We start from the raw sequence: 18902 nt of genomic DNA, 5'->3' as shown, positions 1-18902 counted from the left end.
TATATGAAGATGATTAACTTCATAAAATGGCAAAATTATAGGGTTTTTACAAGTGTCTAACTTTTTTTAAATTCCATTGTCACCCATAACAGAATTGGATGATGCAATAGCTCAATGTTAATTATCACAATTTATCCTTTAGTACATTTCATGTAGTACCTGCCTGCTATTAACCTGTAATATTTTTTAATATCCATCACATTATACCACTTTCACACTTTAATCAAGTTTGACAGGTTGTGATTCTAAAAGGTGTCAAGATAAATGGTTACTGTTAATTGGAAGACATTGACATTTTTTAAAGTTTCACAAGTATAATAGTCTTTCACCCCTTTTTCAATTTCCGGATTTTGGAAGTAAATTTGAATTGATAAAACATAAAATTTAACTGAAAATCGTTCGGAATTCAGAATTTAGAAGTTCCGTAATTTAGAAGTATTATTTACATAGAAACGGAAGGAGAAATTTCGGGACTCTGAAAAATGTTCGGATTTCAGAAGTTTCAGGATTATAGAAGTTCCGGAATTCGGAAGTTACACTGTAATAGCATAGTGTTCTGTCATTTTATTATATGGTCTTCATTCACGGCGAGGGTTGATCATCCTCATCTGCCAAGATACTGATCCAGCGGCAGAGTTAAGATAATGTTTGAGATATTGCCTCTGCTTCTCGCCCTGTATTGTTGCACGGTTAGCACCCTGAACATTGACAACGTCAAGCATGTTTCGGCCCAATCTCCATTCTCCGGGTACGATCCTTGCGTCCTCGACATCTTAACGATCAACCTGGTTGATGTTTATGTTTGGGTAGCGTGTTCTCATTAAGTTGTGGAGACAGACAGAAGCCTGTACGATGATTCTCACATTGTCAGGAGTGTGTTGCATGGTTGACAACAGTATTTGAAATCTCTGAGCCAAGATGCCAAACGCATTTTCCATAACTCTGCGTGCTTTTGGCAGCCTGTAGTTAAAGATCCTTTCTTCTACTGTCTTGTTACGGAAAGGGAAAGGCTTCATCATGTCAGTTCTCAGTTGAAAGGCATTGTCAGCAACAAAGAAGTTGCTCAGGATCAGGAAGCCAATGGTCTTGTTTTGCAACACATCTTTCAGTTCACACTCGTTGTATATTTGTGCGTCTGAAGCTGCTCCATCTGGCCCAACATCAAGCCAAATAAATTTATTGTCCGCATCTACGAGGGCCATCAGGACTATGGAGAAGAAGCCCTCGTAGTTATGGTAGGTAGATCCGGTATTTGGTGTGCACTTGCACGCAACATGCTTTCCGTCCAATGCACCGCACACATGTGGGAAGTTCCATCTGCGGAGAAATTCATTTGCGATTTCCTTCCACTCCGCTGGGGTAGTGGGGCAGGCGATTACCTCTGCAGCGTACTCATCAATGATGGATTGGCAGACTTCAGGGACAAACATTGACATGGTGTTACTGGGAACCCTGAAGGCCCACTTTATGCTGCTGTAACTGTCGCCGGATGCCAGATGCTGCATGGTACAGTCCTGGATCAAGGGCTTGCCTCCACCAGGTATCTTGTTATCTTGTTTGGTGATGCTGGGTGTGATCCGAGCCAGGACTTCATCGTATAGTTCCATGGGCAGCCTCATGTAGTTGATGATAGCTTCTGGATCTTCTTCTCTCAGCTCCCTCATTAATGTGTCATACTGGCCGAGCTGCTCCCTTCTGTATATCCAGGGCTTGACCCAGTATCTTCTATTTCTACCGGGTCGCAGTGCCCTTCTGTTCAAATAATGATTGGCAAACAGAAGGTCTTTTTCTTCTTCTTCCATTTCCATGAGAGCAACCTGCTGCAGAAGTCTCCGTCTACGAGCAGCATTCATGGTGGACCGGTCATAGTACTGTCAATGAATGACACACACACACACACACGCACGCACGCACGCACGCACACACACACACATACACACACACACACACACACACGTTATACTCCATACGTGATCAGCTCAGCGAATCTGGAAATCCATGTATCTGGAATCCTACAACTGCCATATTCGGGATGATCGGGACACTGCCGGAACGCAATCCTATTACAGTCTGCTGTACCGCATTGCACACGCCTTTGTCTTGACTCAGTCGTATCGTGTTCTGTAATTGTCGTGACTCTGACGTGGGTATTATTGCCGAATTTCGTATTTATTACAGAACTGTTCCAGAACAGATTCGGCAAAGACGGTTCGCATTCGACAAAATCTGGACTCAATCGGCAGGAAACGGCAATGCAAAATTTCTCCAGATCATGCCCGTTCCACAGGACACTGACCAGACAACACAGGACATTGTTACGATTTTGATCCGATACAGCAGAATCTGTCACGACATAGTCACGATTGTAATCAGACTACACAAAATCGGCTGGGTTTCCCGAATGTTACGGGACGCACCTAACTGTCGGGAGTGCTTGGCCGACCTCTCCGGACCATTCCCGATCCGTAGGACTCTGTTACGAACATATACGACTGCGTTCAGACAATGATAGGACATTCCAGATCATTGAGGATAGTAATCCGACTTTTTCGCTTTTCGTGTCGTAGCACTGTCTGATCTCAAACGGGAGCCATAATCGGCACTGTGTGAACGCCGCATAACACGATAAAATAAGAACGATCACTAATGTTATTTTTTTCAAGCAGAAATAACTTCGGTTTTCGTATAACACTGTTCGATTTTTGCACCCTACTGTTGCTAAGATATAGAAATTATTAAACAAAAGAAATAATAATAGAGTCCAAAATCCATACTCACACCACCATTTTTTTTGACATTTTGACAGACTTTGTTACAACAATTACAAAAAGGATTTGATATGGATTTTGGACTCTCAAAAATGAAAACGATATGAGCCGCGTCTTGACAAAACCAACATAATGGTCAAATGCTGTTCGCTTACAAACCCTATTACAAGTAGAGAAACTGATAGCGAACAGCATGGATCCTGATCAGACTGACTGCGCGGATGCGCAGGATGGTCTGGATCCATGCTGGTCGCAAACCCATTATGTTGCTTTTGTCGTGAAGCGGCTCATATCATTATGGGTGTGATATGTATTTGATATTAACCATTCAGACTAAAACTTTTGGACACAAAGCTAAATTGATAAGTGTTTCTATTAGAAAATAGCACAAATGCCGAAAGTACATTGGTTATATTTTTCAACATGTGAAATAAAGAATAATTCTCAACCTTGAATAGATTATGAATGTAATAGATATGGTTTATTTTTAATTATTATATGATCTAAATACAGCTGCAATTTCATTAGTCCAAACAGTAGTCAACAGAATTTTTTATAAACTCATATTACTGGGTGTAGTATCATATTCACTGGCTGAATTGGATTTTCCCAGTCTAAAAATAGATTGAGACTCATATTCAATGATCATACACAGAAGACTGTTAATTACACGTGTTAATTAAAAAATAAGTGTCGCTTTTTGTTCTTTATGGCATATTTCTCGATTAAAATATCATTACTTTACTATTATACTTAAAGGCTTCACCGCAATGATGAGTATAAACTTGAATTAATTTTGTATGCGCAGCGTTCGCGTACTAGTCGTTACACGCCTAACACGTGCGTCCTTTTTCCCCGCGGTTCAACGAGGTAAAATTTGTACATGTATATAAGGTTGTACATTTGTGATTTTTAAAAAAAAATCTTAGCATATTCATATAATAAAACAATTATTGACTAGTGAACCATTGAATATGATGTGATATTCACCGGCAGAAAGTCATATTGACCGAGGCGATATATGTTATCTGCCGGTGAATATCACATCATATTCAATGGCTCACTAGTCAATAATTTTATAACCCTGCATCTCTTTACAAAAATTACTTCACAAAACCGATTCGAGATCAACGATATTCGGTGCACATAATCCACGTGTTAAAACTCAACAGTAGTTGTTTTTGTACAGACTGTCCAGAGGCATCCTTTATGTATGTCTTGTATAGACTTAAATGTTATATAATGACTTTAAAGTTGTTGCGTTTGTGTTTTTTCATTATGTGCATTGAATCTAAATTAAGTGTTTCCTCCCGTTCCTCTACTTTTTAAACGTCCAACATCTTCATAACTCCGTCACTTTAATTTCCTTACTATTTTAATCGATCCTTGGAGGCTCACATTTAATCTTTAAAGGTTTCATTTTCTGTTTATTTACAGCAATTATTGGTTATGCCTCCCTGCTCCGCCTTTTTCTTCTTATACCGTTTTATACCCTGTTTTTTATTATTAAATTTCTTTAAAGTCATGTGTGGCTGCTTATTTCCGGGCCAACGTAGTGGCGCCGTTATATGTCGCAACGCTGCTAAATGTTGCACTTGCCGCTAAATGTCGCACCATTGCCGCTAAATGTCGTAGCCACCGCTAAATGTCGCAAAATTGACTACCGTTAAATGACGCAACTGTAACGTTAAATGTCGCACAATGTATATGAATGCACAGAACCACGCCAGAATGGATACGGTAATTTGGTCTAACCTATGCTTAGGGAACTTTATATGTCAACAAATTTGAATAATTGACAAACTATTGTCCCAAATATATTAATTAAAAGTCCACCTAAATTAGATAGATTTATAGATACGAAAGTTAACAGTACACTATTTATATACTTATTATCATGGTTGTAGACACTGAAAATACAAAATGTTTTACATCAAGTCATTTTTTTTCTTTAATTTTACATTAGTGGGCTATTTTTATTGATTTTGATTGCCAGACATATTTTCAATCATAAAGGTGATCCATCGGAAGCATTAAAATCTGCAAAATTACATTAAAATTGCCGACTCGGTTTGATTGAGTCTGTACATGGGGGATAATGAAAAAGTACAAGATCACTCACGCCCCTTGCACCGGCTTAAGCGGTACTCAATTTTCAAATCCTAAAATTTTTCCGAAGGACCAGAAAAATATAACAACACTGATGTGAATCTTAAGAAAACATTAGTGTGCGGCATGTAAGATTGAAAAACGTGCCTGCAAGTTGTTTTTTTAAATGTCATTTTTGAGCAAAGTTGTAGAAATACACTCGTTTATGGTATATTAATTATGCATTTATTCACACTTTTGTAGTCTATTTATTTATTTATTTTTAAAAATATAAAACTTAATTTTTTACCTCTACACACTTTCATCTATCCATAGATAAAAAGTCACATTGGGCTTAAGAAATATTGTTGATTACATAGCTTTTAAGAAACAGACACAGTATTTCCCTAGGTTTTTAACATTGATTATTCAGAAGTCCTCCTTCACTTTGTTGTTTTAACAAGATTTTAGATACCAAGTTTATCAGTACAATGCACTTCGAATATTTCAGACAAGTTAGTCATTTACGTCTCAGATTATTATGAAATGGTATTTTGCAGGCTTTTCAGCATTCAATTACATCTGTAACCCCCCCCCCCCCCCCAATGCATTAAAATATTATTTTTAATTATATAAAACTTCTGATCAAATCGAAAAATCAAAACAAATATTTGCGTTTCGTAAATTTAATCGGTAGGAAAGGTAAATGCAGACAGTCAAATTTGAATTTTTAAAAACGTTTTATGTCCCTTGAATCAGGTATCGTAAAGATAACATGCAAAGAATTCATATATGTAGTAGAGCACATAATTTGCGTGTTTTTTTTTTTGTTTTTTTTTTTGTTTTTGTTTTTTTTTTGAAAACTTGGAATGAATTACAATAATGCAATACTTGTTGATTCTTTAAAAAAAATCTTTATTTTTTATTACTTTCTTAATGTCTATTTTATTGGAAAATCGCATTTCATTCTGAATTCCTCCTCAGTTACAAAAATTGTCAATGAATTTGAAATAACAAATTAAAGATACATAGATGTTACTCAGTGGTTATCTTGTAACAAATCATGACCGTTTTAATAAATTTCGTCTTTTCATGCACTATCTTCCTTTCCATTATATTTTTCATAATATAGGTTTTAGGAAAAAATATATAATCATTCTTTTACAAGTTCTATGAGAGTCACTGCGAGCACATGTTTGTAATATGCTTACAGAAACATGTGATTGAAATTTTTGCAAATATCAAAAGAACTTTTTTGTTATATTTACATTCCAAACATCAAATTGACAGATTTGTTGATATTCTAAAGAATGTTCCTGTGATCAAAGTGAGATGATTTTTATTGACAAGAAATCAGTTTGTTTTTGCAAAACGTAAACATGCTTTTAAGAGAATTAGCAAAAGAAACACGAATTGCTTTGCATGTGCAGTTTATTGACATGTTTTATTAGTAAAATAAAAACAATAAAAGTAGAAAAACTGTTTATTAGAAAAACAAACAATCAATAACAAGAGCACCGCTAAGCGGAGCATTATATGCCAATAACAAGAGCACCGCTAGGCGGAGCATTATATGCCCGAAAGTGTTTTTTTTTAGTAAGGATGAAGCATTTGTAAGACATGGGAATTAAGTAAAGTATTACCTCCTTCAAATAGCAATCCTCCTATGAAGTTTGAATATTGTGGGCCAAATGAAACTTAAGTTATGCTCTGGAAACTGTTTTCATTTTTGAGGTAATAGCGACCTTGAACTTTGACCTTGTGACCCAAAATCAATAGGGGTCTTCTACCCAATATGGACAATCATCCTATGAAGTTTGAACATTGTGGGCCAAATGGAACTTAAGTTATGCTCTGTAAACTGTTTTCAGCTTTAAAGTAATAGTGACATTGACCTTTGACCTTGTGACCCTAAAATCAATAGGGGTCTTCTACCCAATATGGACAGTCATCCTATGAAGTTTGAATATTGTGGGCCAAATAGACCTTAAGTTATGCTCCGGAAACTGTTTTCAGTTTTAAAGTAAAAGTGACCCTGACCTTTGACCTTGTAACCCCAAAATCAATAGGGGTCTTCTACATAATATGGACAATCATCCTATGAAGTTTGAACACTGTGGGTCAAATAGAACTTAAGTTATGCTCCGGAAACTGTTTTCAGTTCTAAGGTAATAGTGACCTTTCGTGCATATAAAAAAGAAAAACCACACACAACATATTACAGAAAACTGTAGTTTAGATGTAGAAATGCGAGAAGTTATATGCTGTGGTCGTTTTTATCTATCTTATCGCCAACTGTGCATGTTTGGAGATTTTGTTTATTTCTTCCTATCCTTTTTATTATATGATTTTTATATGTACATGTAAATATATTTTTTATTTATTTCCAAAAGAAGAACGTCACGTAGTTGCTGTTTGAATGTATTGATTAACAAAGATCGATGCCATTTTAATATTAATAACTTTCTTTGATGGTTGTGACGTAATATCGTATCGGCAAGAATAGTATTACCTTAGATATTTCCAGTGTTATAATGTAAATCAAGAACAAGCATTTTTCTAAATTGTACCCCTTTATTCTCCCAATAAATACTTAAAAGGACTGGCGTGCCTTTGCAATGTGGTGTCTCTTGTTCAAATAGGGACTACATATAGACAAATCTCTGTTATTTCATGATGACGTGATTTAAAATAAACACCTTGATCAATTTATTTAGTTTAAATTTCATTTCTTTTTTCATTCAAGGGTTTTAAAGTCCTTTAAAATTGTATTAACCGTTGATTAGCAATGTGATAGTGTTTAGAAATCCATTAGCATTCTAATAGTCGATCTTGTTAATGAATACATTAATTATTATCCAAAATGCCTAAAAATGAAACTGACCAATTCTAGATGACATCAGTATAAACAACAAGGGAAGCGTTCATCTTTTGGAACATAAGTATTTTCATGGACGTTTATGTTGTTTAATGCCAAATAAAATATTAAATTGAATTGAATAAAGATACATGTATTTTCAAACACTAAATTGGTTAGTGCGCCGTTCTTGACCAATTTATTTTTGTAAATGCTTACTAACCAATACATAATATATTGACATAAAAATGTTTTTCTCAAGGAAAATATATTTATTAAATCAGTAACATTTCGTATATAAAACGAAGATGGCATTTATTATAGTATTTTGTTAATAAAGTAGATACATTAAATAGATGTTTGAGATAAATAAAATCATAAATCATCTAATAACTACTCGTCACTTTATGAGAACTTGTGAGTTAAAATTGTGATAGGTAATAAAATATACATTACTGAAATAAACTTATATTAATTACACTACATCAAAAGGAGAATTTTTAAAATATGCATAGGTAGATTTACTTTATCAACACTGGCGATCTATTGTTTAACATTTGACAGACATTCGGCTCATCTTTTAATGTATTTTTGTTAAAGTTTAAGACAACATTGCATATTAGAACTCGAGAATTTGTACTGACCATACTATCTGTCGATTTGTAAATTTTGTATGCCATGATCGAACACATGAAAGTGGTTTTTCGATTGCGGAAAAACGCACTCGGAAAACACAGACGCAATCGTATATTTTGACATCCAGCCTTATGCTCTATTTAAGTTATCATTTTTTAATTGACTTTGCTATATTAATGAACAAATTTTAAAAAAAGATCATCCCTAATTGTCAATTCACGTATTAAATTCTTTAGTTATCTATAATTTAATGAACATTGATCAATGTAATCATTATCTGTTACAGTAAATGTTCATATATATGTATATTTAATGTACTGTATTACAATAGGTATTATTTTCTAATTCGCTTTGCTAACCGAAAATAAATTATTTATCACCTAATTAGAGTTATGAAACCTTCAGTCTTGGGCAGAATAAACGACAACACTAAAGTAGGATAAAGGCCCACGCATTGTTTCAATATCATTGTTTACAAATCAATACAAAAAATAACTGTTGTTTCTGTGAGTTTAATGAATCCATGTGTCATGGTCTCTGGACATGCAATGTCGAAAGCTCACAATCTGCGGAATAAACTATTATATCGATTATTTACAAGTTAATTCAAACAAAACAAACACTTTTTCGCTAACAACCAACCAATGGATGCGAAAATATTGCTTAATATAAAAGCATTGCTTCTGGGTGGGTTTGCTTCTGGGTGGGCGGATGGGATACGATGTGTTGACTACAATTGGAAGTCCTCGAGTGGCGATTCTACCCGCCTTTCAAATATGTATCCATATCAAGACCGGCGAGCACGAAATAGTCGTGCTAACTATGTTATACCCCACTTAACCGGACAACTTTAACTCTTAACCGGCAATAAATACATTTTTGGTATTGTTTTCATTGCATAAGAAACAAAATAAGGACTCTGCAAAACAAATATCAAGAATAAAAGATACATAAATCTTATAAGCAAAAGCGGTTACAACACTCATCATCGTCGGAACCCACGGTATACATTCCGGTACACACTCCGTATATACTACATACGGCAAATAGCCTAGGTTACCGAAGATGAATTAAAATACATTTTATAATAAAAAGTCAAGGGATGGATGTAGAATTAAAATATTAAGTCTGTCGAGGGATGATATGTAAACAAATGAGCAGGGTGAATATCAAATTTTCAATAACTTTATATAAGATTCTTCAAATGCCTGAGTCTCTTAAAGCAAATCGACAAGTTGGTTTGATGTTTCTGTAGAAGTGATTAATAAGAGTGAAGAGGTGTACTTGAGTTTTCAACAACGGCTTTGTGGTATATATTATGAAGACTTAAAGTTATGAAGGACTCTCTTTAATGCTATGTTATCATATTCTGACAAAATATGCTTATAAAGATTAGGATGATTACACTATATTTCCGTACTGATATCTTGTTTTAGTGTCAGTATCTCCTGTAATATGCAACATAAGCCCTGTATATATTTACTGAAAAATTACCATAGCAGCATGTTTTATGTTTTAATATTTAATACTGGAGGATTGGAATTTAATTTCGCTTAATAATATAACTAGCAAATTAACTGTATCGTCATATCTGGTAACAGCTTTAACATGAAGTAGCTCTGTTATATAATTATACCGTAATTGAATTGTATACATAACAAAACCTAGTTAATAAAACCCCTAACAAAAGATTCAACTGTTAAATTTAATAAACTTAGCGATGATTCGCCACTTGTTTCAGCAGAAATTTATAAAAGTGCAAATAATAATTAATATTTCAAAAGAATATTTACTAAAGTGTTCATTTTTTAAAAACCCTCAAGTATTACTTCAAACGATTTCCCGAAAGGGAAACCTATCCTCTATATTATTAATTATTTGTTGTCACTTCAAAAGTGATAGAAACAATTATTAAAGTTTTGTAAGTGGCTGGCTATTTAATAAAACGTACTGGTCTGTAGACTGACACCGTGTAAATTATTCAAACACTTGGCAATATTGTAAATGACGACCATGTGAACAAAATTAATGCAAAAATCTCCGTCTGTCATCGATAAGAGGTGTTCAAAGTAAATGATCATCGGTACGTCGACAAGGAAAATCAACCACTCGACATAAGTTATTGTCATGTTGCCTTATACAAGCAAGTCTGACTTGTGTCTGAAATAGACACAGCTTCGAACATATCAGGGCTATAACGTTTTGTTTCGATTTTGATTTGAAATACACAAAAACGATTTTTTTATATCGTAAAGAATGCAGGAAATAATAGGTAATCAATATTTGGAGATACAGAAACTATTTTGGCAATTATTGAAATCAATTAACTAATGATAAAACGCTTAATAGTTTGTTCTTTTTTGTTAAAAAAAAATATTTGTAATTGTATAAATGTATATAGGTTTCAGTGACAAATCTATCCGGTTGCTGCAACACAATTTTATGATTATAAAACTCACTAATGCCCTATGAAAGGTGAGTAGTGGTCATCGTGTCGGCAACAATAGAGCGTCCTCAGACATGCCATAATGTCTTGCTTTGGAAGCAATTACCAATCTATTTAGATGTTCTATAATATTTTACAACTTGTGATGCTTTGTCGGTTGCTAAATATCAGACACATGTGATTTATCTGCAGATGCGAGTTTAAAGAAACATTTGCAAGTAAATGAGAATATATAGGCACAAGTGTTGACGTATTGTCACGGAAGTTAATGAACTTATTCCAGTTTTGCTCATTTATATATAAAATTAAATTCTACGAACTACGCTAGAGCTGATAACATCTGGATCGTCTCGCATTAAATGATTGTCGTAGAGTCTGAAAAACTGACCGAATTGTTGTTCTCTCTTCGCAGGATCAGTATCTCCCGCAGAACTACCTGACTATAGATCACCTAGCCCACTTTGGTTGTATGTACACTCTAACATAGTTAATGATCATATCGTATCCAAGCGCCGCAAATTGAATAACAACAAACCTAAAATTTCAGATGCGTTCGGATATCCGATAAATTGCGGAGTTTGTAAAGGATCGCCAAACAATAGACATTATTTTACCATGTCATTTTTTCTGTCTAGATCATGATCTAGACATACTTAAGTATGATAATTTTGTTTGATGCTTGGAACAAGAAAATATTTTTTTTTTATTAATTAAGGTGTTTTAACTATAATTATTGATAAATATTACATTATACAAAACTCATGACAATTTTATATATTTAGTTTTGGAAATTGTTTTCAAACATAATGATTGTCAGATCAATAAACATTTTTATGTTACATTACTGTAGATATGTTATTAAGTAGTGTATTATTAATAAATTGCCCACTTTACATAAGTTATTTTGATAAATTCTGTAATAATCCTACTTTATGTCGTACAAATGTTTGTTTTTCCATTTATGCCAAACCAATTTCTTTAGGACCTAGACCACGCCAGTTGACTGCTTCCTGATGTCATAACCAATAATCAGGCAGTATAGGAATGTGGAAACCGAAAGAGAATTCTTTGTAAATGTTTTGCTCTCCGCTGATGGAGATAATAAGATTTATAAATACTTCTACGGAGATCGAACAGACGACCTCACCTTGGAAGTCTTAATGCTCTACCTCCACACCATTTTACCTCTATTTGATACAACTATTCTTATAAATCTTATAAATAAAATATTAGACAATAAAGGTACAAATCGGCTGTTATGTTTGATGACAACACAGAACATGCAATAAAGGGGTTATTTCATAATACGAGCAAACAACTGATTTTACAAAGACTGAATAAACATAAGCAGGACATGGTTGCAAACCCCTGGTAAACAAAGAGACGCTTGTAAGCAATGGAACACTGGTAAACATCGGAACTATCTATTACGAGTGGTTGTTATATTTGTAGAATTGATGAAAAATAATACCCCTATTTTATACAGGCAGGTTAAGTGTGATGTTTAGTTATGTGCCAAAATATACGTGTCAAATAACATACTTAAGAGGAAATCATATCGTTTATCACATATATCATTTTTAGTATCATATTTAGAGTGCATATGCTTATTATAATTATACTTGACATGTGTGTTTACATTATTTTTGTGTTTTAAAGCAGTTCAAAATGCAAATGGTATGTGTTTGTTCCAGAAAACCGATGAGTGGTTGTTAAAGATCATTCTGAAACAGTTTTGGTCTTGTGACCACATCGATCCTGGCTCATTTCTATCAAAAACAATTTGAAACTTATTCGAATCATAGGCCTCAACAAGCAGGCAATCCTTCTTTTTGTATGAATTAATCAAATTATTAAATATCTGATGAATATCTCCAAGAGTACTTAGTTTTACAAACCAAAATGAAACATGTACCGGAAACCATCTCATTAAAGGGAGTGGCCTCCTCTAACTTTTTTTATCGGGAATAAGAGTTTCTTTTGCTATCCTTATATCAGTCGTAAGAGTTCGATCCGACGTCTCGCATACTTTTTGCCGTATAGTGCAGCCAAATTTATGGTGTGCAATTCACCGAAAAGAGCTCCATTTTGATATTCTAACCGAAATAATCCTTATAGGGCGTGATACTGCTTTCAGTTTTCAAAGCGCAATAAGGGTTCCCATCCAATGACAATGTTTAGAACTAAAAGAACAATTGTATTGATTTTTACTTGTACAGTGACAAAATATGACACATTAACTGGTCAATGTTAATGGCTACATGTAATTTGAAATACTTTGGTCATTTTAAAAGAAATTAGCACGAATAAGCTATTGAATACAATGTAAACACAGCGTTTCAAAACATCTGGGGTATAATAGAGAAAATAGGACTGCGAAGGTTAGTGTTAGAACATTTTGCTGGAATATGGAAAATGTTATTTACTTTTAGGAATTTTGGCATACATATTTCAGATAAAAAAGTAAGCTAAAACAATGTTATGTTCAATGATATCATACTTAAAAGTCAAAGTTCAAAGCGTTCAAAATTAAATTTCTAAAAGTAGGGACAATTTCAAGTTTTTATCGCATTTCATAACATTTGAACAAGTATTTAAATAATTTAATTTGCAAACAATTACATAGCACAATACGTCTTGAAGACTTTTTGTTAGTGAATGTACTAAATCACAATTCAATAATTTACCTTCTTTATAACTGAGACATTTATTCATAGTTAGAGAGCAAATTGTATGCTATGAATTCCCAAATTAAAGTGACAATAACCAAGGCAATGATATAAAAAGCTATATATAAAATGATCTATGCACATTTGAATCATATACCATTTCTGATCATTAACATGTCGTTAGGTAAATGATAAATGCATTTTCTGAATTGTAGGTAATAATTATTACTGTATCATTCAGATCAAGTAAAACTTCGATACTTTATCGCACTTATAGAACATGCACATTGGGGTAATTGAATAACCGTAACAAATGAAATAGATCAATTTTCGCTACATTAAAAATATATTAAACTGTAGCCGGGGAATATATTGATACCATTGCAAAGCTTTATGTAGAAAAGTACCCCAAATATTTCGGTAAATACGACATACTTGAAGTATTTACTTTACATCAAGCAAAACCATGTATTTAAGAAAGAAATTATACTTAGACAAACATAACATTTTTAGAATCACAGACATCTCGTTTGCAAAAACTTACAAGTGTATACAAGCTTTATATTTTAAATTCTTTTGTACAAATATTATTAAGTTAAACGAAAACCTTGTTGTTTTTGTTTTTTTTTCCAATTCGTTGATAGCATTACAGCATTACAGCACGCATTTGTCCGAATGTAATATAAATGTATTAATCAATTTATAAATTGCCTTCCTCAATGCTATCATTTTACGTCATTTAACACCCTTCAAAGAAGGTTCCAATGTTGATATTAAAATAGTATCTTTGTTAATCAATACATACTTTAGCCCCCTTTATGTTAACCGCAACAACGTCATGTTCTCTCATTTGGAAACAATGAATGATGCATTCAGCTATTCTATAAATGCAAATAAACATCGGGTGAAATATACAAAATGTTTGAAAAAGATGCACAGTTAGCATTTTTACTCAGACGTGTGCATGAAAATAGATAAAACGAACAAAACAGATGTCTTCAGTATTTTAATTAGAAACCCAACTTCCTTTACCGTTTTATGTTGATTTATTTTTACATGAAACATACCAATCTGCAGTATGAAAGTGGGTGAAATTGAAGAACGTTTTGACTTGGCTGGATCTAAGAGAACATCTAACCAAATTATCAATGTTTTAGCCAAATCTACCAAATAAGAAATATTTTGACCAAACATACAGATGTTAATGAGTTACTCGCATCAACATAATATACAAAAATGGCATTATTATTTATCTTGCAATTTTAGTTAGAAATTTAACTGGGAACTAATGTTGATTTATATCCAACATATGTCATTATTATATTTTGTTGCTGTTCTGCTTTTCTGCTTTTCTCGTTTTTAGATGTTTATTTTTATGAATTTGTTTATGTGTTTGTAAATATTTTATATGCCAAAATAATAATAATAGAAAAAGTAGTCAAGGGACTTAAAAAGAATGTACTTTCAATTTAGTTGTCAAATTCCAACAACAATTCGATATAAATTGACCTAAAATATCGATGATAGAAAAAAATGAACTACTCTTTATAAGCACATAAATAAAATTTGCTTTATTCGATATTTAAATGAAACAATTCTGATATTTTTGGTTTTGTCATTATATGTGTCATATTCTGTTCTTATGACAACTGAGAACTTTATGCAAAATCATATTATTGTAAAATATATACTACTATTTCAATCAAAATCATCAGATAAGATCTGAAAATTAACTAGAAATATTAATCGTTTGACTTAGTTTTCGAAATCCTGAACGATCTTATTTAAATGGATGGTGGCAATGTTTTTTTTCCATCATTTTCAGCGAAGACGTTTTAAAGAGAGAAAACATCTCAGATAGCATTAGAAAATTTCCAGTCGATGGACTCTGTCAAATTTGATAATCTATATAAGCTTATTTTGTCAGAAAATGGAAACATGATAATGTGGAGTGTCCTTACGTTCTTCAAATCGCCGTAAAATATACCGTAAATCCGTTGTTGAAATCTCAAGTACGTTATCTGAACTTAATAAATCACTTACGAAAGGAACGTAGGAAAACAGAACAAAACAACATAAACATTTACTTCAAAAGCTTCGAAGAACTTTGTAAAGTTATTGCAAATAAAATATTTTTCAGCTCTTTTGTTGTAATGTGGTCGCAGATCGCAGCAAACTACTTACAAGTATGGCTAAATGTTTATAATGTTCTGAGGTATATCGAATAGCGAGTAGAGCAAAACGTAACGGACAACGGGAATTTGTAGACAATCGTTTATTCTTGAAAAATTTTGTTTTGAACTTTACCAATACTTATCATTACTGAATATTTGTCAAAATGTATATAGGTAACATTGAAAATCAATTTAAGAATAGTTCAAGCCTAAATGACGAGTAAACATTTTTTCATATAATAAAACATATTTAATGTATATGTAGGTTTCGGTCCACATTTTATTCGCCTTCAATATTCTCTACTAGTCACATCATAGCATAAACATCGGATTGTATTAACGTTATACATTCAAGTTACTTGGGGAAGAAAAAGAAGATTTTGGCCTTTTCGGCAATTTTTCATTTGCGTAATCACTGTAAATCATACAAGTAATAATTGTGATGTATTCAGGTACGTATAAGTTTGTGAAATCTTTCTGACAGAGGTTAAACCTTGCAGAATACACAAAAGTTGGCATCAGCAATTTCACTACATGAACATAATTACAATAAAGTACATTGTACCAGTATAACCAGTCATACTAGGGGTGACTTTTTAATTAGGCACCATCACATGCAATCTTCAACGCAATGTTCTCCCCTTACAGGATTAGATACTGATTAGCGCGGAGTTTGCATCACTTGGTGATTGAAATTAATTTTTGCCCAATAGAATTGCAGTATTTCAAATTGGATAATTGTTTCTAAAATAACTTCACTTAATGCTGATATTTCAGATAACAGTTAACAATGGATCAATTTATTGTCAATAACTTTTTTTGTGACACACTTGTTAATAGTGTAAAATTTATTGGATACATAATACTAGACTAGTATCAGATGGACACACAGTTTCCTCATGATCAATATACATTTAAACTTCACATTATTAACATAATTGTATAATTATAGTTAACAATTTTTTAGGCCAAATCATTATTTCAATACTTGGTCCTTAGATGCAATGTAACGTTTTAAGTAATGTATAGATTGGTTTGTCTCTTATATTTCTGTACAGAAAGGCATACGTATCTTATAATGTTTTACACTACAGTTTTATATCATGTTGTACGTATGAAGAGACATAAATAAACTATTTGACTTGACTTGACTTCAAACGAATAATAGCACATTTAATTTGGTTAATTGACTAAATTAATTCATTCGAGTAAATTGACAATTTTATAAAAATAATTTCAAACATTAAATTGGCTAGTGTGCCGTTCTTGACCAATGCTTACTAATGAACACTAACCTATAAATGATACGTTGACATAAAGATGTTTTTCTCAAGGAAAATATATTAATATTAAATCCGTAACATTTCATATAAAAACGAAGATGGCATTTATTATAGTATTTTGTTAATAAAGTAGATACATTAAATAGATGTTTGAGATAAATAAAATCATAAATCATCTAATAACTACTCGTCACTTTATGAGAACTTGTGAGTTAAAATTGTGATAGGTAATAAAATATACATTACTGAAATAAACTTATATTAATTACACTACATCAAAAGGAGAATATACATAGATTTACTTTATCAACAATGGCGATCTATTGTTTAATATTTAGCAGACATTTGGCTCATCTTTTTATGTATTTTTTGTTAAAGTTTAAGACAACATTGCATATTAGAACTCAAGAATTTGTACTGACCATACGACCTGTCGATTTGTAAGTTTTGTATGCTATGATCGAACACATGAAAATGGTTTTTCGATTGCGGAAAACGCACTGGGATAACACAGACACAATCGTATATTTTGACATCCAGCCTTATGTTCTATTTAATTTATCATTTTTTAATTGACTTTGCTATATTAATGAACAAATTTTAAAATAAAGATCATCCTTAATTGTCAATTAACGTATTAAATTCTTTAGTTATCTATAATTTAATGAACGTTGATCAATGTAACCATTATCTGTTAAATAAATGTTCATATACATATGTATTATTTAATGTTCTGCATTACAATAGCTATTATTTTCTAATTCGCTCTGCTTAACCGAAATAAATTATTCATCACCAAATAAAGGTTATGAGACAAAATAAACAACAACACTAAAGTAGGATAAAGGCCTTCGCATTGTTTCAATATCATAGTTTACAAATCAATAAAAAAATAACTGCTATTTCTGTGAGTTTAATGAATCCATGTTTTATGGTCTCTGGACAGGCAATCTGGAAAGCTCACAGCCTGCAGAATAAACTATTATATCGATTATTTACAAGTTGATTCAATTAAAACAAACACTTTTTCGCTAACAACCAATGAATGGATGCGAAAATATGATATGGCTTAATATAAAAGCATTGCTTTTGGGTGGGTTTGCTTCTGGGTGAGCGGGTGGAGTACGATGTGTTGACTACATTGCGAAGTCCTCGAGTGGCGATTCTACCCGCCTTTCAAATATGTATCCATATCACGACCGGCGAACACGAAATATTCGTGCTAACTATGTTATACCCCACTTTAACGGACAACTATAACTCTTAACCTGCAATAAATACATTTTTTTGTATTATTTTCATTGCATAAGAAACGAAATAAGGACTCTGCAAAACAAATATCAAGAATTAAAATACATAAATCTTATAAGCAAAAGCCGGTTATAACACTCATCCTCGCCGGAACCCACGGTATACATTCCGTCGACAAGGAAAATCAACTAAATGAAAGTGACACTCGACATAAGTTATTGTCCTGCTGTCTTATACAAGTCTGACTTGTGTCTGAAATAGACACTGCTTCGAACATATCAGGGCTATAACGTTTTGTTTCGATTTTGATTTGAAATACATAAAAACGATTTTTTATATCGTAAAAAATGCAGGAAATAATAGGTAATCAATATTGGGAGATACAGAAACTATTTTGGCCATTAATGAAATCAATTAACTAATGATATAACACTGTATAGTTTGTTCTTTTTGGTAAAAAATATCGTATTTGTAATTGTATCAATATATACGAGTATATCGGTTTCAGTGAAGTATATGACCAATCTATCCGGTTGCTGCAACACTATAGTGACCATCGTGGTGATTTAAACATTAAACATGGTGGTCATTGTATCAGCCACAATAAAGCGTCCTCGGATGTGCCATAAAGTCTTGCTTTAAAAGCAATCACCAATCTATTCAAATGTTCTATAATCTTTTACAACTTGTGATGCTTTGTCGGTTGCTAAATACCAGACACAAATGATTT

At 32.7% G+C, this 18902-nt stretch overlaps 1 protein-coding gene across 1 annotated transcript; it reads right to left on the bottom strand.

The window, feature by feature from the left end:
* Positions 1–773: 773 nt before the first annotated feature.
* Positions 774–1853, bottom strand: LOC132725307 (uncharacterized). The gene has a single exon (XM_060710407.1). The coding sequence runs from the start codon at positions 1851–1853 to the stop codon at positions 774–776; it is 1080 nt and encodes a 359-aa protein (XP_060566390.1).
* Positions 1854–18902: the final 17049 nt, after the last annotated feature.

Source organism: Ruditapes philippinarum, unplaced genomic scaffold (genome assembly GCF_026571515.1).
Source record: "Ruditapes philippinarum isolate M1 unplaced genomic scaffold, ASM2657151v2 ctg351_1_1_1_1, whole genome shotgun sequence".
Classification (NCBI taxonomy): Eukaryota; Metazoa; Mollusca; class Bivalvia; order Venerida; family Veneridae; genus Ruditapes; species Ruditapes philippinarum.
This window is presented reverse-complemented; position numbering and strand designations above follow the sequence as displayed.